Here is a 26,541-nt window from a genome sequence, read left to right as displayed (position 1 = left end):
TTCGCCCTTTGCTCCGAACCCGTTCGTCTCGCACTCGCTGCCTCTTCCTTTCTCCCTCTTCCCTCCTCTCGCGCGCCCTCCCCCGACGCAGCACTGCTTTCCCGCGACTCGCCCCGCAAACTATCACACTGACACCCCATCTCCTAGCCGTCCCCGCGCAATCCCGCCTAAATACCCCCGAGCCCATCGCCGCCGCGTCCGACAACTACAGCGACGTCGCTGCGCCGCTTTGTGTGGTTTTGCCGACCGCCAGCTGCAGCCATGAGCAGCCCACGCCGCCGAATTGAGACTGATGTGAGTCGCGATGCATCGTCCAGCCCCGTCCGATATCGGGCGGCGCATATCCAACCGTCTTCTTCTTGGCGACGCTGACCTTGACTCTTCCTTCTAGGTCATGAAGTACGTTCCGTTCGTTTTATTTGGGCACCCAACGGCGCACAGGCGATCTGCTAACATGAGTCCAGGATGTACGACGGTCCCTCCGAATGAGCCCCGGTGACGCCGCAGCTAACAGAAGCAGGCTCATGAGCGATTACGAAGTCACGCTCGTCAATGACAACAGTATGCAACCGTCACCCCTTCCTCCTCCGCCTCTGCTTGTTTCCGAGCCCCCACGCTGACAGCCAGCAGTGTGAGTCACATCGTCGGTCCGCCGCTCGTCGCAGGCCGAATTGCCCGATCCTGACACTACTCGCCAGGCAAGAGTTCTTTGTCCGCTTCAAGGGTCCAGCAGAGAGTCAGTCTGCCCGCTCACATCACCCTCAAAACGGCGACGCGCGCTGACATGGTCCCGATAGCCCCCTTCGAAGGCGGCATCTGGAAGGTGCACGTTGAATTACCGGATTCGTACCCCTATAAGAGCCCGAGTATTGGATTCGTGAACCGCATCTTCCACCCCAACATCGACGAGCTGTGAGGTGCCTGTCGCCTTTCCGGACTCGACTGCTTTGCTGACACGTGGCTTCAGCTCCGGCTCGGTTTGTCTCGATGTCATCAACCAGACGTGGTCGCCAATGTACGACATGATCAACATTTTCGAGGTCTTCCTGCCGCAACTGCTCCGATACCCGAACCCAACAGATCCCCTCAACGGTGAAGCGGCGGCCCTGTTAATCAGGGAGCCCAAGAGCTACGAGGCCAAGGTCAAAGGTAGCGCCTCAGACGATGCCAGCATGTGGGGCGGGACAAACTAACGCGCGCTAGAGTACGTTCAGAAGTACGCCACAAAAGACGCCGCCGACGAGGCCGGTGCCGAGAGCGAGGAAGACGACGACATGTCATCGGTGGCAAGCTTCGGCGACGAAGACGAAGAGCCTGCCGGCCCCATGGACGACGTATGAGGGCCAGGCTGCCCTTGGTCTCTTTTTCTGCAGCGCCGCGCGGTAGGCATGGGCGGACTTCATCACACTATCTCCATTGGATGGCGTCGAATTGGTAACGATCAGGCCTCGGAAAGGATTTTATTATTTTGTTTCTTGCGTCTACCCACGGAAAGGAGTTGCATAAGCCAATACTGTTTCGTTTGCTTCATTTACGATGCGCGTATGCGCGTTCTGCCGCGCTTGCGCGGTGGGCAATGGCCCCTGGCAGGCACGACCATCTACGCGACGAGGACGATGCACGGCCGTTTGAGTGGGATGGGTTGCGGTTGAGGTCGGCCACCTTTCCAACAAAGGACGAGAGGGGGTAGGAGGTGCTCGATGGGTCTCTGGTTCACTGTCTCCCTTGACCTGGGAAACGGGCAGATGGGATAGATTGAATCGCCGAATGAGAAAATCAATGCCCCCAACGCCATCTAGTCTCTTGATCTTCCGAGTGTGTAGAAAAAGGGGGTATCTCATGTTATCCTTTTATCCAGACTCCAGTGGCGACACGCAAAGCAGGCGTCGAAATCAAAGAGGTCAATCCGAATCGTACTGCACGAGGCTGCACGGGGCGCTCGCCTCCTGCGCCGGGACCTTTGCGGGGGGCGGCGCGGCCTCTTGTCCCTGTTGTTGCGCGCCTCCGACCTCTCGCTTCCGCTTGAGTCCGGGCCAGCGGGGCGGAGGCGGGGGCGACGGCGACGGGCGCTGCTGCTGCGACTTGAGGTGGTGGTGGGCGGGCGAGTCCCAGAGGAAGGGGTCGTGGGCGGCGCGGGTCTTGGTCACGAGCTCGGAGACGAGGCTGTCCCTGGTCCTGGACGGCGCAGCCTTTGACGAGGGTGGCGGTCGCCGCCGGCGATGCCGTTGCTTGTCGCTGTCGCTATTGCCGACGGGTGCGAAGAGCGGCTTGGAAAGGGCGCTGCATGCGCTGACCCGGTGGTGGTGGCGGTGGTCATTATTAGAGTCGTCGTCGTCGTCGTCGTCAGAGTCGCCGCGGCGGGCGCCAAAGTCGACGAGGGCGGCGCGGCGGGCGTCCTCTTCGCTCGCGGGCAAGAGGTCCAGCGCCAGGCCCATGGACTCGCGGAGGCGCTCGGCGGCAGCAGCGTCGCGCTCCCTCTCGCGGCGACCGGAGCGAAAGGCACGGCGCAGGCGCTGGTTCTGGGCATAGGGGTCATCCCACTGGCGAGCCGACGCCTCGAGCAAGCCGACGATGCGCTCGTCGGCGCGGCGCAGCTGCTCCCGATCCTCAATCGTCTTCTCCAAGCTCGCAAAGGCATTCCTGCGCAGCGCCTCGCGCTCCTCATCCACGACGGCCGCCATATTCCTAGCCTCGTCAGCGGCGCCCCCGTCATCGCGCCGGGTGCCGCCGCTGACCACGACATAGGCCGTGTTGCGCGGGTCGGTGCGCATCTCGAGGGCGCCGCCGCAGTCGGCGTGGCGCAGGCGGAAGCTCCAGACGGGGGTGCTGTGGTAGGCGCCGACGCGGCGCTTCTCGGCGTTGAAGCGCACGCCCTGCCCGATGAGCGTGGGGCGCGGGCACGACGCGCACCACACGGCGAAGGGCATCTCGAAGCGCACCGTGGGCGCGGCCGACGCGGTGCGCTTGTTGTGCAGCCGGTTGCCCGTCGTCCTGCCCTCGAGATCGGGTGGCACGTAGCGCCCCATGTTGAAGCCCTGCATCTTGGCGGGAGGGTGACACCCCGGCCGGGTGACGGTGCTGCGTGCGTGCTCTGGGGTGTGCGTCGTCGGGGGGGATGACGAGCGTAAATGCCAGGCGATGGCGCGGACGAGAGTGAGTGTGTTGTCGGAGTTGTCGCCGTGGAGGAAGAGGATGGAAAGTGATGGGGATGAGGACGTCGGCGGCGGGGCAGGTTTATCCGGTCGCGCTGTCAGCCAAAGCACGGGGACCCACCAGCCCTGCCCCTTTTTTTCCAAAAGATCTCGGATTTGTTCACATGACTTTGTTTCGATGCAGTAGGCGAGTTCAAGAAGCGTCTCATGAACTTGTGCGCCCAAAGTAAGATGGATTGAAGATTCCTCCAGAAATCTCTTCCCATAAATTCCAAGTCAACTACGCAAGCAAGCAAATATAACATTACGGTCCCCGACGCAGACATCCACTTACAGACGAGGTAAGGAAGAAGAAAAGGCTGCTACGACATCCAACTCGGCGGCCGGTCTCCAGGCCTCGTGCCCCAGTCCGACTCGCCCTCGCCCAGAAACAGCTCCAGCGTCCCGCCCCCAGTAAAGAACTCGTGACCAACCCACGACCTCGTCCACGCCTCCCCATTGAGCGTCGCCCGCTGAATGCTCAAGTTTCCGTACTTGGCGTCAAAGCCCACGTTTCGAATCGTGGCCGTCTTGCCCGTCTGCGGGCTGGTCACGTTGACCTCCTCAAAAAATGGCGGGCTGATGAGGTACACGTTCTGCCCGGCGATGGGGAAGAGCCCCATGGTGGAGAAGACGAGGAAGGCGCCCATGGCCCCCGAGTCGTCGTTGCCGGGCAGGCCGCCTGGCGTGGCGTTGAAGTACGAGGGGATATAGCTGTGGGCGCGCTGCGCGGAGAGGGCGGGGCGCCCGGCGTAGTGGTAGAGGTAGACGGTCAGGAAGACGGGCTCGTTCGAGATGTCGGCGAGACCACTTGAGTGGAAATAGTCGAGGCGAGAGATGAAGGCTTCATCGCCGCCCACGAGGGAGATGAGGGAAGCTGTAGCATGCGGGACAAAACTGAAGCAGTCGAGAAGGATGAGTCCAAGGCACTGGGCCTAGAGGGAGTCAAACTCACAACAGGTACTGCCAGATGCTAGCCTCAAACGTCTCGCTCGGGTTCGTCGTTAGGGAGCAGAAGCCGGCGAGAGCTGAGCATGCAATCGGATCCTGAAACCCCCAGGTGCCGTTCATGTACCGCGGCTGGAAGAAGCCCCTAAAGCCCGAGTCTTTGCCCCGAATCACAGACGTCTGGTCCTCTTTCCAGAGATTGCGCCAGTTCATGCTGCGCTCCATGTACTTGTGCCGCACAGCCTCGGGCTGGCCCAGCCCCGCAGCCAGCGTCGCGAGGCAAAAGTCGTTGTACGAGTACTCGAGGGTGCGCGAGATGCTTCGCGAGTCGGTGCCAAAGCCTACGGGATCAAAGTCGAGGTACGGAATGTACCCGAGCTCGCGCCAGCTGCGCAGGCCGCCGCGGCCGTGGTGGGACCACTCGAGGGGCTCGCGCTCGGCGTCTACCATGACGGCCTCAAGGGCGAGGGCCCAGTCGATGGGGGACGAGGCGCTGATGTTCTTTACGTAGGCGTCGACTAACAAGATATCCGCGTTGGAGCCGCCCTGCGTCCAGCCCTGGCACATGCTCATGTGGCAGTCGGGTAGCCAGCCCTCGTGCTTGTAGGTGTCGAGGAGTGACTGGATCATCTGCGCCTGGGCCTGAGGGTCGATGATGGTGAGCAGGGGGTGCTGGACCCGGAAGCCGTCCCAGATGCTGGCGTGTGTTGTTAGCTCATTGGTCTCAATGGTGTTCGGTGGGGGAGACGAGTGAGCGCCGGAATCGGGCCTCCTCACCAGTAAAACGAGTCAAAGTAGGGCCTCTTTTCATCCCAGTACGGGTTCTCGCCCGTGTAATTCTGGGGCGAGATCATAGTCCGATACATACCACTCCAGAAACTCCTGGCCAGATCCCGCGTTGCGCCGCCGCTCTTGATAGCAATGGGGCTCAGCTTCCGCCGCCACTGGTCCCGGGCCGTTTCCTCCAGGGCGTCAAAGTCGTCGAGCGGGTGGGGAATCTCGGCCTCGGCGCTGCGGCAGGCCTGCTGGGCGCTCTTGAAGCTGATGCCCACACGAGCCGTGACGGACGCACCGGGTCCGCGGGGCGCGAAGCGCGCAAAGGCGCCGCCCTCGAGATAAAAAAGGTTGAAGCCGCGCGTGAGGAAGAGGCGCTTGGGCTCGGTGCCGGCGCGGCTGTTGACCCACACGCCCGTGTCGACGACGTCGGCGCCGAAAAAGTCGACGCAAAAGTACAGGGCATATGAGCCGGCACCGAAGCTGGGCAAAAAAGTCCCGTTGCCGACCATGCGGCCGGAGTGTTGGTCGACGCTGACGGAGGCGTTTTGGCGGCTCTTCCACAAATCCGTCAGGTCCAGCAGGATGAGCGGATGCTGGCCGCCGTCGCCGCCAGGGTCAGGGAATTGAAACTTGTACAAGGCGGCATGCTGCGACACCGTCATGTCGGCCTTGACGCCGCTCTCCAGCTCGAGAGAGAAGCGGCCCGGCGCGGCCCTGACGCTGCCATGCTTGTAGGGCAGCTTGCGGTCGCCGACGCGGAATCGGCAGCGGTTGAGGTCATCGCCCGGACACAGCTGGGGAAAGAGGGGGAAGTTTCCCAGGCTCGGGTTTCCCCCAGTGCCGCTATCGTGAAGAGCAGAAAAACCGGTAACGTTACTGCCATCGAAGTCAAAGCCGCCAGTATTCTGCCCGTCGACGTCGGCCACAGCCTTGGCGAGGGAGTAGGGCAGGGTTGCTCCGGGGAAGACGTTGCCTCCTCCAGTGGAGCCTATCAGGGGATCCACCGAGTCTAGAACATCGCATCTGGCGGGAGCGAGCACGACGAGGAGGAGCGGGAGGAGTCGCATCTCGCTTGCCGAGGTTTTGTTGTCCTCGGAGCTCGACAGCAGAGGTTGACGTTGCCGCTTGAGGAGGCAGGATGACGCGAGCCCGCGAGCCGGTGCCGCTCAGTGCAGCCCAGAGAGGCATCGCGGTTCTGGACATGGTCGTCTGCAGTAGAGAAGAGGTTGGAGTTTTGCCGCCCCGAGGGGTGAAGCCAATCGAGACGCCCCATCCGCCCCACTCTCCCGCCCTTCCCGCCCTTCCCGCCCCCCGCGCCCCCCCGGTTCGTTTGCGGGGTAGGCTAGCAGGGAGGTACTAGGAGGTACTTTGTACTAGGAGGTACTTTGTACTAGGAGGAACTTTGTACTCGGAGAAGACTGCCCCGACGAGGAGTGGTAATTAGCTAATTACGGGACGAACAGGTCGGGTAGCTAATTAGGTAATACAGTAATTACAGTAGTTACTAAATAGCCGGTCCAGTCGTCGATCGGCCAGCTACGGCGCATAAGGCAGCGACGGGGAAAGCAGGGCGACATACTCTATAACTTGTGTGCTAATGGCCAAATAGAGGACTACTCTTAGGCAAATAGTAATACTCTTAACAATTTACTAGCGAATTAGCTAGCCTCTGCTCAAAATGACTTGAAAAGAAATGGCATCTTGAGATATTCTGTTAAAAGACTTTGCAAAAAAGACGGACAAGTTCAGAAGCTTCATCGAAGCCTGATCTTCAAGGAATCAAGAACGAGTCAAGTGCAGATAGCTGTCTTTCGTCTACGAAAAAGTAAAACATGGCCAACTCCACCAATACAAAACGTCAGCCGTCTAAGCAAACACATCTGCCCAGTAGCGGTCGCCTTTCCTGTCCTGCACCCACTTGAGCGCACTCTCCTCGTCGCAACCGGCTGATTCTGCCCGAATCTGCGCAAACGCCTTCTCAAGCCCAGACCCCACGATGCCGGCGCCGCAAATGTAGACCTGGGCGCCTTTGGAGAAGAGGTCCACAACCGCCTTCTTGTCAACCAAGACTCGGTCCTGTACAAACTTGCAGTTCTCTGCCGCCTCTGGCTTGCACGTGTAGGCACGCCGGACGCTGACGACGCCTTCCTTCTCCCACGCCTCGAACTCGTCTCGGTACAGGTCGTCCTCGTCCGGTCCGTTGCAGCCGTAGAACAGGAGGGCTGGGCCAACTTCACGCCCACCGCTCTTCTTGAGCGCACGCTCGGCCACGAAGGCGTGGAAAGGGGCCAGGCCGGTGCCCGCACAGGCCATGATGATGGGGCAGGCGTCGTCAGCCGGCAGATGGAAGCCGCTCCGGCTCGGCCTCAGGCTGACCTGGAGATGGTCGCCGCTGTTGAGGCGTTCGAGGTATGTGCTTGCGACGCCGAGGAAACGGTGCCCCAATCGACTGCCTTTCGATGGTGCGTCTATCACGGTATAGGTGAGCGAGCACTCGGACGGGTTGGCCAATGGCGTCGACGAGATGCTGTATTGGCGCACACGCATCGGTGGCACAGCCGCCAGGTACTGTCCAAGGGAGAAGGCCGCCGAAGGATACTCCTCGAGAATGTCGAGAAGAGTGACATTAGACTTCTGGAAGTCTTCCTTGGCAGCGCGGCCCTCGAGTTCTTTGGCCAAGTTCTCTTCCGGGATCAGTTTTGCCAGAGCAGCTGTCATGCGCCCCGTCACAGGTTGGCTGAGTTCAACCATCCCAGAGAGCACGTCGTGCACGCTGATGGCCTGTCCTGTCGGCAGCGATGTGGCCTTTGTGGGATCGATGGTGATTGTAGCATCCCAGGGCAGTCCGAATCTCTTCATAACGCGAAGAACATTGTCCTGGGGATTGAGTGGGAGAACCGCCAGGTAATCCCCGGCGCGGTAAGAGGTGCCGGACGGGAGGCGAATGCCGATATGACGTTTCCTGGGAGCCCCGGGCTGCGTCAACAGACGCGACTCGCAGACTTCCGCCGTGACTACATCCTGACGGAGTAGTTTTGATCGGGTCTGGACACCGATCTCGAGCGTGAGCTCCTTGGGGGCGTCATTGGCACCGTCTCCGCCGCCTGCTGCTTTACCAAACAGCTTGCCCAGTGCTGGCCATATCTCCTTGTCCTGCCATTCGTCAAAGGCGTCGAAGATGTTTCCTTGGGCGACGTTGGCCGCATATCGTGGGACGATGCGGCTGGCGCCGGCATTTGCGAGGGTTTCGTCAACCACGATCGGAATCTTTTGGTATGTGGCATGCCACTCCTCTGGAAACGAAGCCGCTGTCAGCAAAGGCAGCAGATCGGGGACACGAGCCATGGACTAACTATTGCCAACGCCGAACACGGCGTAACGAACGCCGGAAACTTCTTCCTTGGAAGCCGACTTCAGCCATTGGACAAAATGCGCGGCATTATCAGGCGGCTCCCCTTCATAGCTCGCCGTGACGACCACGATGGGAGCTTTGGATGTCAGCGACGAGGTCACGCTATCCATGGTCTTGACTTCCGGCGAGAAGCCGTGCTGCTCGGCGGAAGAGGCCAGAGACTGCGCAAGGGCTTCACATGTTCCCGTGTTTGACCCGTACAAGATCAAGAGCGGCGACAAATCCTTGGGGGCGACGCTTGCTGTGGGCGCTGCCGGCTTGGCAGCGCTGTCTGATGAAGGAACCTTGGCCCCGACACCGATGTGCTCCAGCAACTCCGGATCACGAGGTCGAGCACGAATGTAGAAGCCTTGTGGCTTGATTGTCAGGGCGGTTCGGATCTGGAGCTGATAATGGCTGTCTTTGGTGAAGCGAAACGTCTGCAGCAGCGTTGCTACAGTAAGGAGCGACTCCTGCCATGCAAACGGTCGACCAATGCACGCTCGAACGCCATTCCCAAACGGCTGTATATGTGTCAGCTGAGGTTCATGTTGTTGAAGGGAAAGGGAGACTTGCCTTCCAAGCATTCGGAGGCAGCTTCTCGAAATTCTCGCCAAGCATTCGCGAGGGCTCAAACGCATCGGCGTTGGGGCCATAGACGTCGGGATCCCGATGAACACGGGTGAGAAGAACGTTTACGCATTCCTTGTCCTTGACGAGAAACTCGCCGTTGAGGACTTGGTCGCCTTTTGCCTCGAGAGTGAATGCTGGGGCGGTTGGGTGCAGCCGAAGAGTCTCTCGGAGGCACGCCTCAAGGTACGGGAGCTTCCCCATGTGGGCGACGGTGACTGGTTTCTTTCCAACGACTGAATCTACCTCATCGACTGCCTGCTTGAGCGCCTCGGGGTTCTCGAGCAATTCGTAGAAGAGGAAGGACAAGAGTCCAGAAGTGGTTTCGTGCCCTTGACAAAGAATTAAGTAAATTGTCCCCTTGCGGGCTATGGGGGAATACTCACCGGCAATTAGAAACGTAATCATGTTGCGTATGATGGAGTCATCGCTAAGCTGTTCTCCAGTTTTGGGGTCCTTGCCGGCAATCATGGCGTTGAGCAAGTCCTTCTTGTCGGAGGGGTGGGCGCGTCGTTCTTCGAGAAGGCCTCTTGCTACATTCTCCAAGGCGGCAATGTTGGCACGGTATTGCTGGTTGCTCTCTTTGTAGAAGGCCCCGACGATGTTAGGACGTCTGGATCTTGCAAAGGACTCGGCGAGCATGCCCGTCATGGCCTTGACGAAGGGGTGCGCTTCGTCACGATAGAACGAATTAAACCGATCACCCATGGCGCATCTACGATTCACGTTAGCTTATGCGGGACGACACTTGTCTTACATGTTCCGTGGCGAGTGGCAACATACAAGGCAATGGAGTCGAGCGTGAGCTTGGTGAAATCGTCAGACACATCAATAGGCGAGTCTGGACCGAACCGGGCCCATTTGAGCACGAGCTGGGATACAATGTCCTGCATCTCTGGATTCACCGTTAGTAGGCCGACACGTGAGACGGTGAGGCGTCACTTACCCCCAAACATGGACCTGATTGAGAGAGGCCCAAAGGCAGGCATCAGCGTGCGGTGCGCAACCTCCCAGCTGTGCTCGCCTGGATAGGCCGTGAAGAGGCCATCGCTGGTGGCGTTCCGGACCTGCTCCAAGGGGCCGGACACGGATTTCTGGAACTTCTTCTCGTCGAAGAGGTCGCGTGCCAGAGCATAGTTTGCGACGAAGATGCGCTCACGCGGAAGACGGAGCCTGAATATAGGCCCTTTCAGGGAAGGGTTGTCAGCCCAAGCAATCGCGGCAACAAGCAATGCTCGGCAAAGTTACCGTATATCTCGGCAAACCGGGCCAAGCTGTCATGGGGATGCTCAGCATCGACCTGAAGGACGTTGCCCAGAATGGGGTAGCCCTCAGGGTTGGGGATATCTTTAGGCATGGTGAATGTTGGAGGCTTTGGGGGTGGAAGAAGGCAGGTGTTGTTGTGTTGCGTGATGCTCTACAAGCTCATGGGGAACGCTGTGTCTTTATATCTCGACGTCTGTCTAGCTACGGCGGCACGGCCTTGACGCCGGCTGGCTCTAGAGAGACGGGCAGTGCGGGCTGTTTCAATCCTCGACTCAGACCTCTGGCGAAACCTTGATGCGTAACGCCCGGCTCGAGTTCAAGTTCATGCGATCCATTCGCCACTGGACGTGCTGAGCCCCGAGCCCAGCCGTATGAGGCTGGCGGTTCTGGACACTATGCTTTGGATCCTAGGCCATAACTCCTATCCAATTGACTTGTCGGGCTCTTTCCGTCCTAGTACTAGCATCTGCGGGGACTGCTTTGCCGAGCCTCGGCCACCGGCGCTTCAAACCCCACGTCGCCTTGAGGCCCCAGGCCTCCACTTATACATGATCCGTGAAACAGTTATGCTGCAAGGACCCTGGACATCGAACTTTACACGAATATACTTGACTGAGCAACGTTCGAACCGGCCCGTTCTACGAGGTAGCAGAAGCCGCGATGCTACTCTGTAGTAGAACTGAGTATGAAGTCGATAGAATGGCAGTCTCCTGCAGTAGGCGGCATCCGTTGATACTGGAGTAGTAGAGCACTATAAGCTAGAACCATGGCCATAAGCGGGCGTCCAATGAGCAATTCCCTCTCGCCTACGTCAATATGCGTGACTATGGTCCGGTGCCCCAGACCGACTCGCCACTACTCCGGGCCCGCAGTCTGAGCTCTCGTGGGTTCGCACCGACCGGGGAGCAGCCACTCGCCACGGCAGCGCCTTACAGGGCAGAGACAAGCTTTATGCCTGGCGGAGCCGGCCCGAGGTTGTGCAACCCCCCACCGTAGCATCAACATGCAGGCTGACACGTCGCGGCACGCACGCAGCCTGGCCATCGGATCTCCAGATGGGGCTGCAAAACGACATCCTCGGTTCTGGCTGGGGCTGTCTCCACGGCCACCGAGGCATCGACTCGTACTGCGGATGCGATGAAGCTTTCCAAAGATATATAAGTCGCCTGTTTCTTTCTTTCGCACACCCCAGATATCGCCCAAGTACTCGACTCTTATTCCCTCCACCAACACCTGCCATTGTCTTCATCTACTTGCCCCTGCTATCCTGTCTTCCTCCGAACAACCCTACCCTCTTCTTCGCCTTCCAAGATGGCAAAGCACAGCACCGTCAAGGGCACCTATGGCCCGGGCACCTTTACCGACGCCGCCTATACGCCCCTGCCCGCCGAATGCCGGCGGTTGCTCAAGTACTTTGCCGAGTCCACCCCGGGATTCACCACGGACGATGCCGCCCTGTCCAGCGTCGAGTTCCACGGTGGAGACCTTCCCATCATACCGGGCCCGCTGAAATCCCAGGCCATGGTGAGTCTTGTCGACCCGGCGTTGCCTAGCCGTACCATGTTCTAAACTCCCCTGCAGTCCGCCGTCTGCCAGGCAATGATTGGAATCGTGGGCAAGGAGATCTGCAGCTTGAGGGGCTTTGACACGGGAAACATCTCCGTCGATGTCGACAAGTCGGGCCTGTACCCGGCAACGCCTGCCTTGGTGTCGGTTGACGGCAAGGGCTTGGCCGACATGGAAAAGGACGGCACCTTGCTCAAGGTCGGCAAGGACCTGGACAAGGGTGTTCTGACCAAGAACGACATGCATTACCGGTCCTGGTCCATCTACCCAACCAAAGACCCTCATGTCTGGTACCAGATCATGGGAAACCTCCACCCTGCCGACTTCCTTAGAGCATATGGACTGGACCCCACGGCCAAGACGTCGTCTCGGGAGGAGGCCTACAACATCATCAAGGCAGAGATGGTGAAATACTCGGCCGCCGAGCTTGAGCAGAAGAACATGGAACACGGCTTTTGCGGCCAGACTTGCTACACGCCCGAGCAGTGGAGACAAACCACCATGGGCCAGCGTCTTGCCGGACACCCTGTCGTCAACTACAGCCGGAAGAGCGAGACTCCAGACCTCCCGCCGGTTCCGTTTCCCAAGTCGGATGACAAGCGCCCGCTGGCGGGGATCAAGGTGATTGAGCTCGCCAGAGTCATTGCCGGCCCGGCCATGGGCGCGGCGCTCGCCGCACTGGGTGCCGACGTCATCAAGGTGCAGTGCCCAGACTTGCCGGATCTTCAAGTAAGTGAAACGTGCCAGGCCTCGCCATGCTGGCGGCTTCTGCGGCTCATACTGACGCCGCTGTGCAGCCCTTGAGCGCCTCCCTGACTGCTGGCAAACGCACGTACGGGCTTGACCTCTCCAAGGAAGCCGATAGGGAGGAGCTGCACAGCCTGATGGCAGACGCCGATGTCATCATCCAAGCCTTCCGCCTGCGTTCACTCGAGCGGAAGGGGTTTGGTCTTGACGACCTGCTCGCAAAGGCCAACAAGCGAGGCAAGGGCATTGTCTACATCGACCTGAACTGCTACGGGCCCGACGGCTACTACGCCGAGCGACCTGGCTTTCAGCAGATTGCCGATGCAGCCTCGGGCTGCTCCTACGTCTGCGGCAAGGCCTACGGATTCGACGAGGGCGTCAGCGTCCTGCCCTCGCTGCCCATTGCAGACATGCTGTCCGGCGCCGTCGGGGTCATCGACACGATGCTCGCACTGCGAGACCGCGCCAAGTTTGGCGGCTCGTATCACGCGACCGTTGCCCTCACCTCAGTCGACGCTGTGCAGCTGGAGGAAGACGTCGGTCTCTACCCCCCCGAAATCGTCAAGAAGATCCAGGACAAGTACAAGTTCGCGCCAATGACGCCTGATCTTCACGTCGAGGAGCTTCTCTTCATCCTGGGAGAGTCCTGGATGAAGAATTCAGATCTGCTAGGCCGGGACGGATACATGGCCAGCTTCAGCTCCCCGTGGGGCAAGAATCATTCCATCCTGGCGCCCATCGTCAAGTACGAGAACGACGCGGCGAGCCCGCACTGGAATCATGGCCCTGTGCCTTACTGCTCCAGCAAATCCGTGGCCTGGGCATAAAGGCCAGCTGACAGACGACCCATGGTTTCACGCGTGTACAGCTATCTGACCTTTGTCCCTCTTTGGGTGGCCTTCTTGAATTGTCCGTCGTTGAATGAAGCAATCATTCGTTATCGTGTATTTATGAGCATAGTGTAGCAAGAACAATGATTTGTCGGCACCGTGTCCGCAGTTGAGTCTGTGCGTCGAAGCCCAAGAGTTGCGCGACTCATACTGCAATAAGATGAGACGAAATGACAAAAGTGGAAACTTGAACATCGCAGCGAAACTGCTGAAACATTCTAGCCATATAAAACCGGGCAGAAATGATAGAGCAACTGTAAGCAGCTTTGGGAAGACGTGGCCAACGATCCTATTAACGGAGTATAGTAGAATGATGTTACTTTTACCACCGTTCTCGCGGTGGAAGTTTTGAGTTGTTGCCCAAATTCATCAGCAACCTGGCTGCTACGTTTCGTTGCATTCACTGGTAACAGGATAGCAAACAATCAAGATAACGGAATAAATTCATCCAAGCGTCCAGCGCCACGCAGCTAGTTCCAAGTCCTTGCTAGCACAATACCGGTAAAGGCACGGTCCTTGTCCTCGTATATCCTGGTCTTGTTTTTGCCATCGGCCTCAAACGCCCAGACGGTGCCGCCCATGTCCGAGACAAACCATCGACCAGTGTCCGCGTCGCGGGCCAAGCCAATGGCTTCGTCAAAGTTCTGGACCAGGATTTCGTGTCTCAGGCCCGTCTTTGCGTCCGGGTGTTCCGCGGCTGGGCGGGTGCCGGACACGTCCAGCTGTATCCGGTTGAATGTGTTCCCGTAGGGGATCTCGCCGCGGTCGGTCCAATAGAGGGTGTTTGTCTTCTCGTCAATGTCCAAGTCAATAGGCTCGGGAAGATTGTCGAGAACGCAGACTGGCTCTCTCGACCCGCTGGCCTCCATGGGGGCGCAAAAGATCCTGCCCTGGTTCCCCTTGGACGGCCCTTTCTGGGTCCAGTAGAACATGCCCGTGCGGGGCGACACAGCAATGCCGACGCACCACTTGGTATAGTCGTGCGCATCTTGGGCATTCTTGAAGTCTCCCGTCTGTACGAGTGTCTCCAGGGCGGACCCGTCCAGGTTGCATCGCATGACGCGCAGGCCCTCGCGGTCCGAGATGTAGAGCTTGTTGTTCTTGGAATCAAGCGCCAGTTGCTTTGGGGTGTGAATCTGGCCCGGGGCCAGGACAGGCTGGGCGCCGGTGCCGTCAAGACGGACAGAGCAGACACTCCCATCGTTGAGAGGAGGCACCCCCATGTTGGTGTAGTACAGGCGTTGCGTCTGCTCACTGTAGACTACTCCATCGGGAAGAGCCACAAACTGGGTGTCGGAGAAGATTGGGGTTGCCTTCTGGCCTTCCACCGGGAGCGTGATGATCTCGCCACGCGATATGATTTCTTTAAACGACAACCCCGCGGTAGGCCCGCTAAGGCCCACGTCGAGGACCACGAGGGTTTTGGAAGCTGATTTATGCGCCATTGTGAGTTTCTTTGCGCAAGGCAGGGGTTGAGACGGGTTGTTGACGAGTGGATAAAGAGGTCTTGGCTTTGATGAAGAATGGGTTGCTCAACAAGGAGAAAGAGGGAGTTGCCGGACTACCTTTATTGCCGTGGTTGGCGCAATTACTTTATGTACGCAGTTGACTGTTCCCAGAGGCCCGAACTATCTGCCATATAGCGCTTTGGGCTCCACAGTTGCGTAGACAGTTACAAGCATGGAGTCGTCCGCGGGAAAGAGCCGAGGCAGATGGATCTAAAATGCGGCAACTGAGACGATGACATCCTATGCCTTGTGCTTGGGCACGAATGCTACATCTACTGCCTCGCAAGGCACAGCCTAGTTCTGCGCCTACTTTTCTTGTTAAAGCAAACCCTAGCTCATTACGTGCCGACCTCGGCAGAAGGCAGAGACGCCCACTATTTCACGAAAGGGGTGGAGGCCAAAATGCACGTAAATGCAGGATACTGCCTCTTTCCGGTTTACGACTCGTCGCTACGAGTATGGAGTAAATAGGCAGCAGAAACAGAGTTGAAGCTTGACCGGGCGACTCGTGTGGTTACATTGCGATGCGAAGATTCGTCGTTGTGCCAGATCGGGTCAAGGAGGCCAATGCTGTCCAACCGTTGCTTAAGCTTTCCGGCCCTCGGCTTGTGGGGACCGCAGTGGGGAGCCAGATCGGTTTGCCGATGCCTCGGGAGTTGTTTGATGATGGAACTTTGCTAAACGCGTGGAACCAGCACTGGGGACTCGACTGGTGGCATTATCGGACGCGGCACCTACCTAGTCGGGAATAGGCGGCGCCGCCCGCATAAAGCTATTGAATAATTACTACTGTACTCTATAGTGCAGAAAGCTGGCGACGTAATGTCCAGCCCTACGGCCCAATGTGCCGAGGGACCCGCTCCCCGCCCAACGTGCCGAGGGACCCGCTCTCCGAGGGACCCGCTCCCCGGACGCCCGGGACATGCCGGAGCTCGGCCCACTTGTGGGACCCTGATGTCAACGCAGGCTCTCCTGGCCTCGGTCTCGAAACAAGCAACAACGTATGGCTTGGATCTGGGATGCAGCCACGGCGGAGACGGCTCTCGCACGAGGCGAGTTAATGGACCGCATCGAAGCGAGTCATCGCGGGTCGCCACCGGACTCTCGGATCCTTCCTTGCCTCGCTGAGACGGGGCCGAAACGAGGCGGTCCAACTTTGTCGGCGGCCATCGGCTCTCCATATCCCGATTATAAAGAGGCACCCTTCTGTCTCTCCGTCAACTCCAGAGCAAGCCGCCTCTCCCAAATCAACAAGCAAAAGATCCTTGCACAGCATAACGCCAATCAGCAAGATACGTATTCTTTTTACCTGGTCATCAACCCTCCTCGCCTTCAACATGGCAATCCAAACTGTGGGTGTGGTCGGCACGGGTGTCATTGGCGCCTCGTGGACGGGCCTCTTCCTTGCTCACGGGTTGCGAGTTCTGGTCTCAGACCCGGCTCCCGGGGCCGAAAAGAAGCTGCAGGACTTTCTTGAGGGCATCTGGCCTACCTTGCAGAGCATTGGACTGAAGCCCAACGCCTCGCTGTCCAACTACACCTTTGTCGGCGCCAGCATGGATGGACACTACGCAGAAGTCGACTTCATCCAAGAGGTGCGTTGCGTCGCGACAACCCATTCCCCCGTCTTGCACGTTTTGCTGACATTGGCGTAGAATGCACCCGAGCGACTGGACTTGAAGACAAAGTTGCTCGGCGAGATTGATGCCGCCACGAGGCCCGAAGTCGTCATTGCCTCCTCCTCGTCGGGCATCCCGAGCTCACAGTTCATTTCCAAGTGCGCCAAGAACCCGGGAAGAGTCCTGATCGGCCACCCGTTCAACCCGCCGCACCTCATGCCGCTCGTCGAGGTCGTTCCCCACCCAAAGACGGACAAGGCCAGTGTCGAGCAGGCCATTGCCTTTTATCAGTCTCTCGATCGCAATCCCGTGCACATTCGCCAAGAGGTCCCCGGATTCGCCGCCAACCGCCTGCAGGCGGCCTTGTGCAACGAAGCTTACAGCTTGGTCAGCCGAGGCATCCTCTCGGCCCAGGATCTCGGTGAGTTTCTCCCCTTCCACCACGTCTTACTGGCGATTAATCGCTGACGTGCGCCCAGACGCGTGCGTGACCACCAGTCTTGGCCCTCGCTGGGCCGTGACTGGACCACTGTTGGCAAACGCAATGGGCGGTGGCGGTGGAAGCGACGGTTTCAAGCATCTCCTGGAGCATTTGGGACCTGCGTCCCAGAGCTGGGCCCAGGATATGCAAAAGCATGCTTTCCAGTGGGATACAGCGAGCCTTGATGCGCTGAGCTCGAGCGTTGCAGAGGAGCTCAAGCTGAAGGACATCAAAGATCTTGAGCGCCAGCGAGATGAGCAGCTCGTCGAGCTTTTCCGCATGAGGAGATCCAAGACTGGAGGCAAGTAGTCAAATAGCGCCCATCATGTGTGTACAGGCACGTGAATGCGAGAATGGTTATTTTGCGAGAGCATATGCGTGAACCCTACGCTGCAGTGTGAAAAACAGTCTATCCCGCCTATAGTACTTCCCGAACACGAGTTCGAGAGCATAGTAGGGTGCGTTGGAACCAGGGATCGACGGCTTGCTTAATAGAGCATATGCATAATTTAAGGGTTATAAAAGATGGGCTCTTTTATAGGTTAAATAAAGCCTTAAGTTTAGAGACTGCACCACGGGACGCATTCATATGTACGACTATCGGTGCCGGAGGCTCTGTTTCAAGGATCATGGGGGGAGTGCGTTAAAACCAAGGATTGGCATTGGGAGTGCACTGGCTGCATCGAAGAGCGAGGCTTAACTAACATGGCATATACCAGCATGTTTATATAATCCTTGGTCGCGAGTCTCGTGCCGACGGTGCCTGGTGTAGGTCACTTCAGTTAACCTTCATCCGCGCAGGGCGGCCGCCCAACCTTATCTAGTTCTCTGTGCGGCTGGGCAGGCGTCTGATCTCGGGCGAACGCCCTCCGTTCTCTTCATAGAGTCCAAGTATAACGATGCGAATAGGTGTCGCATGGCTCTTTATCTGTGCTTGCCGTTAAGTGTTGCGATGAGTTGGGCCCGAAAGGGGTCGAGGCCCCCCTGGAATGAATCCATGTCACGCGAGACGTGCTGGCCAACCTCTCCCGCTGGAGTTCCAAAGAGCCAAGTCAAGTGCTTGTTGTGAATACGTGAATAGTCATCGGCCGGCCACATCCCCGGCCACGCTTGCTTGCCCCCGCTATCCGTTACACCTATTTTCAACCGGGTAACCATCACACCCCAATCCCGGGGCCCAGATCCCAAAGAGCCCCGCGGGTATACCTTGATTATTCAATGAAAGAAAAGACAGGAGGCAAAGGGGAACAAGCTCGCTCGCTCCCTCGACCTTTGGCACCTGATCCGGCTACTTCTCAAACTCGCCATCCTCCTTCATTCTGCCAATTACAGGCTCCAGGAGCAACGGCAGGCACTCGGCCGCGTCCCTGCCAAAGGCAAAGTCGCCGGGCCCGATGCGCTCAAGCTCGGCCTCGTCCTCGGCCTCCAAGTTCACGGTGGCTATGCGGGCGCCGCACCGCTGGGCCTGCGAGATGTAGCCAGCGGCGGGCCAGACCTGGGCCGACGTGCCTACGACCAGCATGAGATCCTGCGGTGAGCGAGGTTAGCCGACGTCGTGCACAACAGGGGAAAGGAGGCGCGACGAACCACTTTGTCCTTGCCCATCCACTCGCCGATGCCCTTGAGCATATCGTTGTCGAGTGCCTCTCCGAACCACACTACGCCCGGGCGCTGCAGGCCAGCCTTGCACTGGGGACAGGCCGGCAAGTCCTCCTCCGAGATGTGCTTGATTCGGTGGTACGGATCCAGCAGCGGCAGGGCCTCTCCCGGCGGCGGGTCCTCCGAGGCCGGGGCCAGGGCCGGGCAGAAGGGGTCGTCCTGGTTGTTGCGCTGCATCCAGTCGCAGCCATCGGCGCTGCACTTGATGTCGAAGAGGGAGCCGTGGAGGGTGGAGAGCTGTTGAGGGGGGTGGCCAGCGCGTTGGGAGAGATCTGTCAGACGTGAGAATGGCGCACGGATTGTAATACAGGGGGAGCATGGACTGACTGTCCACGTTCTGGGTCAGGCACAGGAAATCTCGGTTCTCCCTGGCCAGGGCCGCGAGGGCTCGGTGGGCGGCGTTGGGCTTGGCGCGCAGGCAGATGTGGCGGCGGTAGCCGTAGAAGAGCCAGACCATGCCCGGGTCGGCCTTGAAAGCGCGGGGCGTGGCCAGCTTGGTGGCATCGTGGCTCCGCCAGTAGCCCCCGGAGCCGCGGAAGGTCGGCAGGCCGGAGGAAGCGGAGAGGCCGGCCCCACAGAGGGCGAGGATGCGGCGGCTGGACCGGAGCGCCTCGTGGAAGGCCTCGACGTCGTTGTGGGGTGGCATCGACGCGGAGGCCCCCGGCTGGAGTCGGTGCCCTCGACTAAAGGGGGGTTGGAATTGCCGACAAATCGGCCTTGGGACTGCGGCTGAGACGCGGGCGAGAGAGGATGTCTCAGGGCCCCGAGGGGATTGGGCGGGACGGGCTGTTGGCGTGCAGAGAGGGGGGCGTGGACGCCCGTGTGCCTCGGCGAGGAGGGCGAGGAGAGAGAATGATGACGGTGAGGAGGTGAGGAGGAGAGGAGGCAACGGGGGAGTGGGGGAGGAGGAAAAAAGTGAGGGTTTGTGCGGATGGCAAAGGCGAGTTTGCAAGTAATAGGGTAGCGGGTAGCAGCATAAAGCCCCAGTGGCTTGCGAGCTACAGGACAGTGCATGGCTCTGTAGGCATTCGTATCCATGCCGACTTCGTATCGCCCTGTGCTCTCCACCTCTGGCCAAACACTGCGCACCATCCCCCTTCTCTCCTCGGCCGCTGCCACTCTCGACGACGCCCACCAAGCCCGCCCTGGACAGGGCCGCACGGAAGCATCGAGGATCCCACCCCTACTAGTGCTCCTCACCGCAGAACTCAAACGCGAGCACGGTGAAACGAACCCCTCATCCTGCCATGTCGTCGTCGTCGAAGCCCTCCCGCGACGTCGTGGGGATTCTTACATGGTCGTTGAGCAAATATTTAAACATGTCGAAACGGCCTCTCTCTCTCTCTCCAGGGGGAAACGCAATGCACTCCACCCACCACAGAAGTTACCTACTCCTCATGCAGGGCAGTCTGCCTTGTGGGGAACACCTGTCAAGTTCCAGCCGTGATATGCAGGCAGCAGAGTTCCTCCATCTCCCCGGCAGGCGAGCGAGTCGCCAAGCATTTGCACAAAGGGGAAGAGGCCGCCAGCATGAGGCTCGACTATGCATGTTCCAGCGGCGGGTCCACAGCCCAATCCTCTCCAAACGAGTCCGTCGATCCTCCAACCGTCCAAAGAGGCCCAGGCAAGGTTGACCGTTGGTGTCAAACACGTCCAGAACGTGCCTAGATTCCGGCTCGCCAGACGACGCGAGCCCGTCACTGTGGTGTGCGCATTCCACGCTGCGGGTGCAACTAACGCTTTGGGCAGTGCCCGGCGAGAGATGCGGGCTTTGGTCGAATGCCCTTGATGTGTCCAGCTTCACCGACAATCAAGGCCTGTTGAGCGATGCTGGATTTTGACTCACCGTGCTGCTCTTCGGGGCGATGGAAGAGGCCTCCCTTGCCGGCCAGCTGGAAAAGCAAGGCGAAGCTTTCAACCCGATCGCCGTAACGGAACACAAGCTTCGGATGGTGAAACGGCGAGCGGCCGGGATAGTCCATGTCGCGGGAGAGCAGCCGATCAACCGCTCTCGCGAGTCGAGGGTCGGCGGGGACCGAAGGAGTCGACCAGCAGGCCGGCAGAATCACTCATGACGCCCCGTGCTCACGCTCACCCGCGTCTGACAATAAGGCTGTCAGCTGGTGTTTTTGCTGCGCCCTGTGGCTAAAAGCTGGTGGTGGTGTCTGGTGAGGGAGGGAGGGCTGGATATATTTAGAAGCCATGGCAGGGCCTTGGCCTCGGTCCGGCCAGTCATACGAGCTCTTGTCACGAGAGGGTGGCTGCCAAGAGAAGCCGACATCTCGGGGAGGGGGCATTATTGAAGCCAAGCCCGGGTTACAGTTGGTTGTCCACCAAAGCGGCGACCAGTTTCATGCTTTTTGCCATTCATTTACTTTTGCCCTCCATTCTTTTCGCCGTTAAGCTTTGAGCATTTCCTTTGAATTGAGTTTTTGTCATTCTGATGTTTACGCTGATCCCGGTGAGACGGCTAATACGGATGAAAGCGGCGGTATTGGCGGCACCGGGAAAAAAGAGAGACATGCAAAAAAAATGTCACGTTGGATTGCATCAGCGTATTAGCCGACAGATAGATCCAGCCACCCCCCGGTCGGCGGGGGAAGCCGGCCTACAGTATACGGTAAATACGTTGGCGGCTAAAACCAACAACAAACACGAGGGCTGGACGTCCACCTGCGCTGACGTTGTTTTAACATTCTCCGCATTTCGGCGCGCGAGCCAAAGCTTTTCGTCGCGTGCACCGGGGGCGTCTTGTTGGCTACCGGGTAGGTACTAGATGTGCTTGGGCTGCCTCCTACGAGGTCCTGTGGCACCTGCAACGGTGGAAAGCTGGGCGGTCATTCTCGGTCTCGGCCCTCGTCGCCGCGGGAGACATGGGGGGATTTTTGACACCAACCCACGACAGGGCAAAAAAAGGAAAAAAAGGAAACGGCGTCTTGTCCGTCAAGGGATGCAGGGAGGGCGATACTGCTGTTTTATCCTCCTTTTGCCCGGGCCGGGGGTGTGGATAGAAGGCATCGGCTCGGCGGCAAAGTCCACAGTCACACGGCGTCGGAGATTTCGCCCGCAAGAAGAAGCTCGCGTCACCTCGTCCGGATGGGCTTATGCATCTGTCGTGTACATGGCAGGCATGGCTGCAAACAGGTGGCTGGCAGAAACTCTGATGCGGCTGTTGCGGCTGGGCACCTCGGACTGAGAGAGACGAGAGAGCCAAGACGGCGCGGCGCGATGGGCGGGCTGCAAGTCAACCAACCGTACGGATTCTCCGTAAGGCTGAGCGAGCCTTTTAGCGGTACGAACGGGACAATGGGGCCTCCCTGGTCAGACATGCTCGGTAAGAAATGTCCAGCATCGACCGGGGCAACGGCAGAAAAGTCTCTTGTTGGTACGCGTGGATGCCGTTGGTCGCCGCAGAGGCTGGATGGGCCTACGGATAGCGCACATCGCAGTCGGATCCCCCTGCCGACGGGCCCTCGGGCGCGCATCACGACGCCTATTTCGTCAATTCGCCCATGCTTTGCGCCTACGGATACAGTGCACACACACACACACTCGCAGAGCCTCCATGTACATGCTCCGTCCATACGGATATATGCACTCACACGGAGGTGGGGGCTGGTGGTTGCCGTGCCGCCCAAAGAAAGCCAAAAGCTCACTCGCTCGCAACCTTGAGACCCATGGCCAACAACGCAAGCAGGCGTCGGCGATGACTGCCCGCAGCAAGTCGGGCGGGCGGGCGCAGGGGCTGGACTCAATGCGAAACCCCCGTGATCGACTGGCCATGCCCATCATCATTCTGCCGTGTGCCAGTGGCAGTACGGGGTACAAACGACACGACACGACACGCACCGCAGCGCGACCGGAGCGGAGATCCTAGGATGGAGGGGTCCTGCGGGAAGAAGGCATTTTTACTGCTTTTGCCATTCTCCATTGGCCCGCAGACGACGACGCTGATGTTCTTTGTCGAGTGCGACTGTAATTCCATACACATACCTACTCTATTACATAATTACTCTGTACTGTACTGTAGGCGGTTAACCCTCCACTGCACCTGGGTACTGTACTGTACTGAACCGAGTGCGGCTGCATGTACATCATCCCGCCAGCCAGCCTCTCCCCTTTCCCTCCCTCCCTCCTCCCTCTCTCTGCACGTGCATGTCGAACAGAACAACTTGGGAGTCGCTAGGGGGCCTTTGGAGTCGCTAGGGGCCTTTGGAGTCGCTAGGGGTGGCTGGGCTGCCATCCTGTTTCAGCAACCAGTGCAGCTCGCCGGTGCCTGGACCCTGGTTGGTCCGCAGAGCCCGCCGTGAACCGTTCATGGCCCCACCTGTCGTGGCCCCACCTCTACGGATACCCCGTGGGCTCTCCCCCCCCAAGGCCCCACCACCACCCACCCCCGTAGGCTCGGCGCGGCGCCCTCCCCCCCCCTTCCTGGCATTAGGCTCGGTGGATAATCCCATCACGGGCGGGGCCTTTTGGGAAGGTTGCGCTTGTCGATACGAAAGGAGTGCTGAGCTGCACAAGCAAGGGCAGCCGATCCGCTCGGACTCTCCTCCTGTGCTGTGTGTGTGTTCATATGTTGGCAGTCGGTATAAACACCAGGGCTTGTCTCATCCGTCGTCTTGTCATTCATCCCTCGTCCTAATAATAAACACCCACCCTCTCTTATTCATCCCTCTTTTCTCTTCCTCCAGCTCTTCTTGTCCCCTAGCAACCTCGTCCTATTATCCCTTCGCTAGGCTACTTACTGATTTATTATTACTCGAGTCCTTTGTCTCTCGCTTGAACCGCCTCGCTCCCCGGCCGCTCAAAAAGACGTCCCCCGCCGCCGCTGGCATCCGCCTCCGAAGCTCCCACCACCCGCGCCTCTTCTCTCGCATTCCACACACGCAGACACAAGGAGCCATGTTCTCCAAGCTCCCCTCGGCCGCTCTGGTCGCTGTCGCCGCCTCGGGCCTCGTTTCTGCCCAGACCTCTACCGCATGCAACCCTCTTCAGAAGAGTGAGTTTCTCTCTCACCTGTTACTCGCTGCCTTGCACCAGAGGACAACCGGAATATCTGACAAGTCCTTCCCGCAGCCTGCCCTGTCGATCCCGCCTTTGGAAAGGAGGTCAAATGCGACTTTACAAAGGGCGAGTGCGGCGCCTTCCAGGCCGCCCAAGCCACCACCATCAAGTACAACGACCAGGGCGCCGTCTTCACCATCAACTCCGAGGGTGATGCTCCCACAATCCACACGGGCAAGTACATCTTCTTCGGCGAGATCGAGGTCGAGGTCCAGGCCGCCCCGGGCCAGGGCATCGTCACCAGCGCCGTTCTCCAGTCCGACGACCTCGACGAGGTATGCTTTCGACCCGGCTAAGCCCCCTCCCTCCCAACCAAGGCATCCGAGGCTAACAAGAACACGCAGATCGACCTCGAGTGGATCGGAAGTGACCCCGGCCAGTTCCAGTCCAACTACTTCAGCAAGGGCGACACCAGCACCTATGATCGCGGAGCGTACCACCCCGTAGCCAACGCCGTGGCCAAGTCGCACACGTACGGCATCAAGTGGACCTCGGACGCCATCACATGGTCTGTCGACAACAACGTAGTGCGCACCCTCAGGGCCTCCGACGCAAAGGGCGGCAGCGCGTTCCCCCAGACGCCCATGCAGGTCAAGCTCGGCACCTGGGTCGCCGGCGGCGAAAAGGCCAGCCCCGGCACCGTCGAGTGGGCCGGCGGCCGCACCGACTTCAACAAGAAGCCCTTTGTCGGCATCTACAAGAGCATCAAGATTGTCGACTACGCCGGCGGAAACCAGCCGGCCAATGGCGCCATCAAGGAGTACACCTACGGCGACCACACGGGCTCGGCCAAGAGCATCCAGGTGGTCCGGGGCCAGAGCGACAGCAAGCAGGTCAACGGTGAGAACGGCCTCGAGGGCGGCGAGGGCCAGGCCAATGGCAGCAGCAGCCACAACGAGAACAAGTCGCTCATCGAGGCCGAGTCGTCCAGCACCGACGACTTGTCTGCCACCCGCGCCCCTTCTGGCACCTCGGGCCGCCCCCTCCAGACCGGCACCAGCGGCGGCGACGACGAAGGCGACGACCGGGGCCAGCAGCCCCAGACCACCTTGGCGACAGTCACCGGCGCTTCTAACTCGACCGCCACGTCTCTTCCCTCGAGCGGCTCCAAAGGCTCCAGCACTTCGGTCCCCACGTCTGCTGCCGGCCTCGCCCGTCGCGACGTTACCTCGTTTGGCGCCGTCGCCGTCGCCGCTCTCGTCATGGCCCAGCTTCTCCTGTAAGGAGGTGTCGTGAGTCGATGACGTAGCAAATTTTGCGCCCCCTATTTTATACTCTTTCACAATGTATACAAATTTTCCCCCGCCGTGGTCACAACAAGGAGCGCATCGGAGACGCACATGAGCAGATCTTGTCTGTTATTGCAGCATTTCGAGACGATCCTTTCCGTTGGAGACGAAAAACAAAAGATCAGCCATGATCCGAGAGGAGGGTGCATATAACGCCCCCCCCCCGGAACAAACAACAACGCAAAAGCATGCGGTGGGCGTGCAACCCTGTTGGACTTGGCCCTTTCCACACGTCTCGCATCAAAGAAAGACTCTTTCAGCAGGTACACATACTTGTAATAAGATTGGCGGTTCTTCCTTTCTTTTTTCTTTCATGTTGGGTGAGGTGTTGCTGCGTGCGGGAATGTGTTTACGGGACTAACCCACCATCGGTGCGAGTGGCTTCACGAGCGTGGTAGGAATGCACATTGTCCGCCAGGGAACGAGACTTGGTCGCGGGGGGCAATTGTGTAGGAACGGCGGCTATCATTAGATCTGGGCCTGTGCTTGTCCGGGACAAGCTTCAACTAGCACGGAGTACAAGTACCTGAGTCCAAGACCATGTCATTCCCGTGATATATCGGTCTTGAAGTGGGGGCGTCAAATTACCCGCGCGGGGGTGTCGGACCCGATAATGTCTCCATCGCGCTGCGACTGCCAAGCACCGGTGGCTTACGACAACAACGGGTGACGCGAACGGCCGCGTCCATCACTGCCATGGTGACTTCCCGAGATCAACAGACTTTGCGTCCGTGGGAACAAGCACAGCCGGCGCCCGCTCCCGAGGGGGGCTCAAGCGTGTGCGGATCCCGTGGGGCCGCTGCACCGTGCGTCCGTACCGATAAAGACGGGCGGGTCTTTCTTTGTACCCCGGGCTAAACGGTCTAGCTCAGGGGGAGCCGAGCTGAGGATCATCGATCATATGTCTCCGTAGGTGGGGTTCCTGCTGAGTGGGAGACAGCGCCCCGCCACCATTGTTCTGGCCCAGGTTCTGTTTCTGCCCGGGGAAGACGTGCATGCACGCCCATCAAATCCAAGGGGATCCACGCAGGAGACCTGCAAGGCACCAAAGGAAGGGGAAAAAAACAAGGCGCCCGCCGTGCCAGGTATCACCAACCGGGGGAAGACGCCCTACCTGCAACACAAACAGAGACACGCATATGTCGGGCGCGGTGCCTGACAGCGGCGGGTCGCGTACCTGCATTCGAACCCGTCGCGCCAATGCGACCGTGCGGCGATTTGTGGCTCGCCAGAAGAAAGCAGCTTAAAAGCCGGGCAAAGGAGAAGGCACGACAAGCCCGGCTGCCCGGCTAAGTTATAAGCGCATGCGGTGTAAAAGGAGAATTTGGCTCCGCCCCCTACGGAGCCATGCGGGGTGAGAAAAACACGCCGTTCTACTCTATCCCGACTTCTCCCCCCTTGAACAGAACGCATTTTCAAGCAAAGTCCACCGCGTTATTGATCAAAAAAGGACTATTCAGATTATATACTAAGTCGTGTGTTTGCCGCATAATTGAATTTAATTCCGCGGCC

General features: G+C 59.2%; 8 protein-coding genes across 8 annotated transcripts; 4 read left to right on the top strand and 4 right to left on the bottom strand.

Moving 5' to 3' along the window:
• Positions 1 to 261: 261 nt before the first annotated feature.
• Positions 262 to 1,340, top strand: HRG_10351 (ubiquitin-conjugating enzyme domain-containing protein; the record flags this gene model as incomplete). Its single annotated transcript, XM_044868822.1, has 8 exons — positions 262 to 294; positions 392 to 399; positions 465 to 467; positions 521 to 561; positions 704 to 736; positions 798 to 912; positions 968 to 1,149; positions 1,204 to 1,340. 8 exons carry the CDS (start codon positions 262 to 264, stop codon positions 1,338 to 1,340), a joined length of 552 nt encoding a protein of 183 aa, XP_044716177.1.
• Positions 1,341 to 1,901: 561 nt separating this feature from the next.
• HRG_10350 (glycosyl hydrolase family 92 protein) lies at positions 1,902 to 5,983 on the bottom strand (the record flags this gene model as incomplete). The annotated part of the gene is made up of 4 exons (XM_044868821.1): positions 1,902 to 3,247; positions 3,556 to 4,088; positions 4,147 to 4,836; positions 4,917 to 5,983. 4 exons carry the CDS (start codon positions 5,981 to 5,983, stop codon positions 1,902 to 1,904), a joined length of 3,636 nt encoding a protein of 1,211 aa, XP_044716176.1.
• Positions 5,984 to 6,782: 799 nt separating this feature from the next.
• On the bottom strand, positions 6,783 to 10,294 carry HRG_10349 (cytochrome p450 domain-containing protein; the record flags this gene model as incomplete). Its single annotated transcript, XM_044868820.1, has 8 exons — positions 6,783 to 8,209; positions 8,270 to 8,831; positions 8,884 to 9,132; positions 9,184 to 9,269; positions 9,324 to 9,652; positions 9,721 to 9,832; positions 9,884 to 10,123; positions 10,186 to 10,294. 8 exons carry the CDS (start codon positions 10,292 to 10,294, stop codon positions 6,783 to 6,785), a joined length of 3,114 nt encoding a protein of 1,037 aa, XP_044716175.1.
• A 1,220-nt stretch (positions 10,295 to 11,514) lies between these two features.
• On the top strand, positions 11,515 to 13,343 carry HRG_10348 (coA-transferase family III domain-containing protein; the record flags this gene model as incomplete). Its single annotated transcript, XM_044868819.1, has 3 exons — positions 11,515 to 11,727; positions 11,785 to 12,498; positions 12,567 to 13,343. 3 exons carry the CDS (start codon positions 11,515 to 11,517, stop codon positions 13,341 to 13,343), a joined length of 1,704 nt encoding a protein of 567 aa, XP_044716174.1.
• A 533-nt stretch (positions 13,344 to 13,876) lies between these two features.
• Positions 13,877 to 14,851, bottom strand: HRG_10347 (3-hydroxyacyl-CoA dehydrogenase-like protein LAM1; the record flags this gene model as incomplete). Its single annotated transcript, XM_044868818.1, has 2 exons — positions 13,877 to 14,320; positions 14,369 to 14,851. The coding sequence occupies 2 exons, from the start codon at positions 14,849 to 14,851 to the stop codon at positions 13,877 to 13,879; spliced, it is 927 nt and encodes a 308-aa protein (XP_044716173.1).
• Positions 14,852 to 16,251: 1,400 nt separating this feature from the next.
• Positions 16,252 to 17,323, top strand: HRG_10346 (3-hydroxyacyl-CoA dehydrogenase, NAD binding domain-containing protein; the record flags this gene model as incomplete). The annotated part of the gene is made up of 3 exons (XM_044868817.1): positions 16,252 to 16,509; positions 16,570 to 16,954; positions 17,013 to 17,323. The coding sequence occupies 3 exons, from the start codon at positions 16,252 to 16,254 to the stop codon at positions 17,321 to 17,323; spliced, it is 954 nt and encodes a 317-aa protein (XP_044716172.1).
• A 979-nt stretch (positions 17,324 to 18,302) lies between these two features.
• On the bottom strand, positions 18,303 to 19,319 carry HRG_10345 (sir2 family domain-containing protein; the record flags this gene model as incomplete). The annotated part of the gene is made up of 3 exons (XM_044868816.1): positions 18,303 to 18,542; positions 18,602 to 18,945; positions 19,001 to 19,319. The coding sequence occupies 3 exons, from the start codon at positions 19,317 to 19,319 to the stop codon at positions 18,303 to 18,305; spliced, it is 903 nt and encodes a 300-aa protein (XP_044716171.1).
• A 4,259-nt stretch (positions 19,320 to 23,578) lies between these two features.
• HRG_10344 (glycosyl hydrolases family 16 domain-containing protein) lies at positions 23,579 to 24,963 on the top strand (the record flags this gene model as incomplete). Its single annotated transcript, XM_044868815.1, has 4 exons — positions 23,579 to 23,675; positions 23,753 to 24,015; positions 24,085 to 24,264; positions 24,319 to 24,963. 4 exons carry the CDS (start codon positions 23,579 to 23,581, stop codon positions 24,961 to 24,963), a joined length of 1,185 nt encoding a protein of 394 aa, XP_044716170.1.
• Positions 24,964 to 26,541: the final 1,578 nt, after the last annotated feature.

This window comes from Hirsutella rhossiliensis (assembly GCF_020360975.1).
Source record: "Hirsutella rhossiliensis strain HR02 chromosome Unknown scaffold00015, whole genome shotgun sequence".
NCBI classification, from domain to species: domain Eukaryota; kingdom Fungi; phylum Ascomycota; class Sordariomycetes; order Hypocreales; family Ophiocordycipitaceae; genus Hirsutella; species Hirsutella rhossiliensis.
Note: the sequence above shows the minus strand (reverse complement) of the source record. Positions and strands in the feature narration are given on the sequence as shown.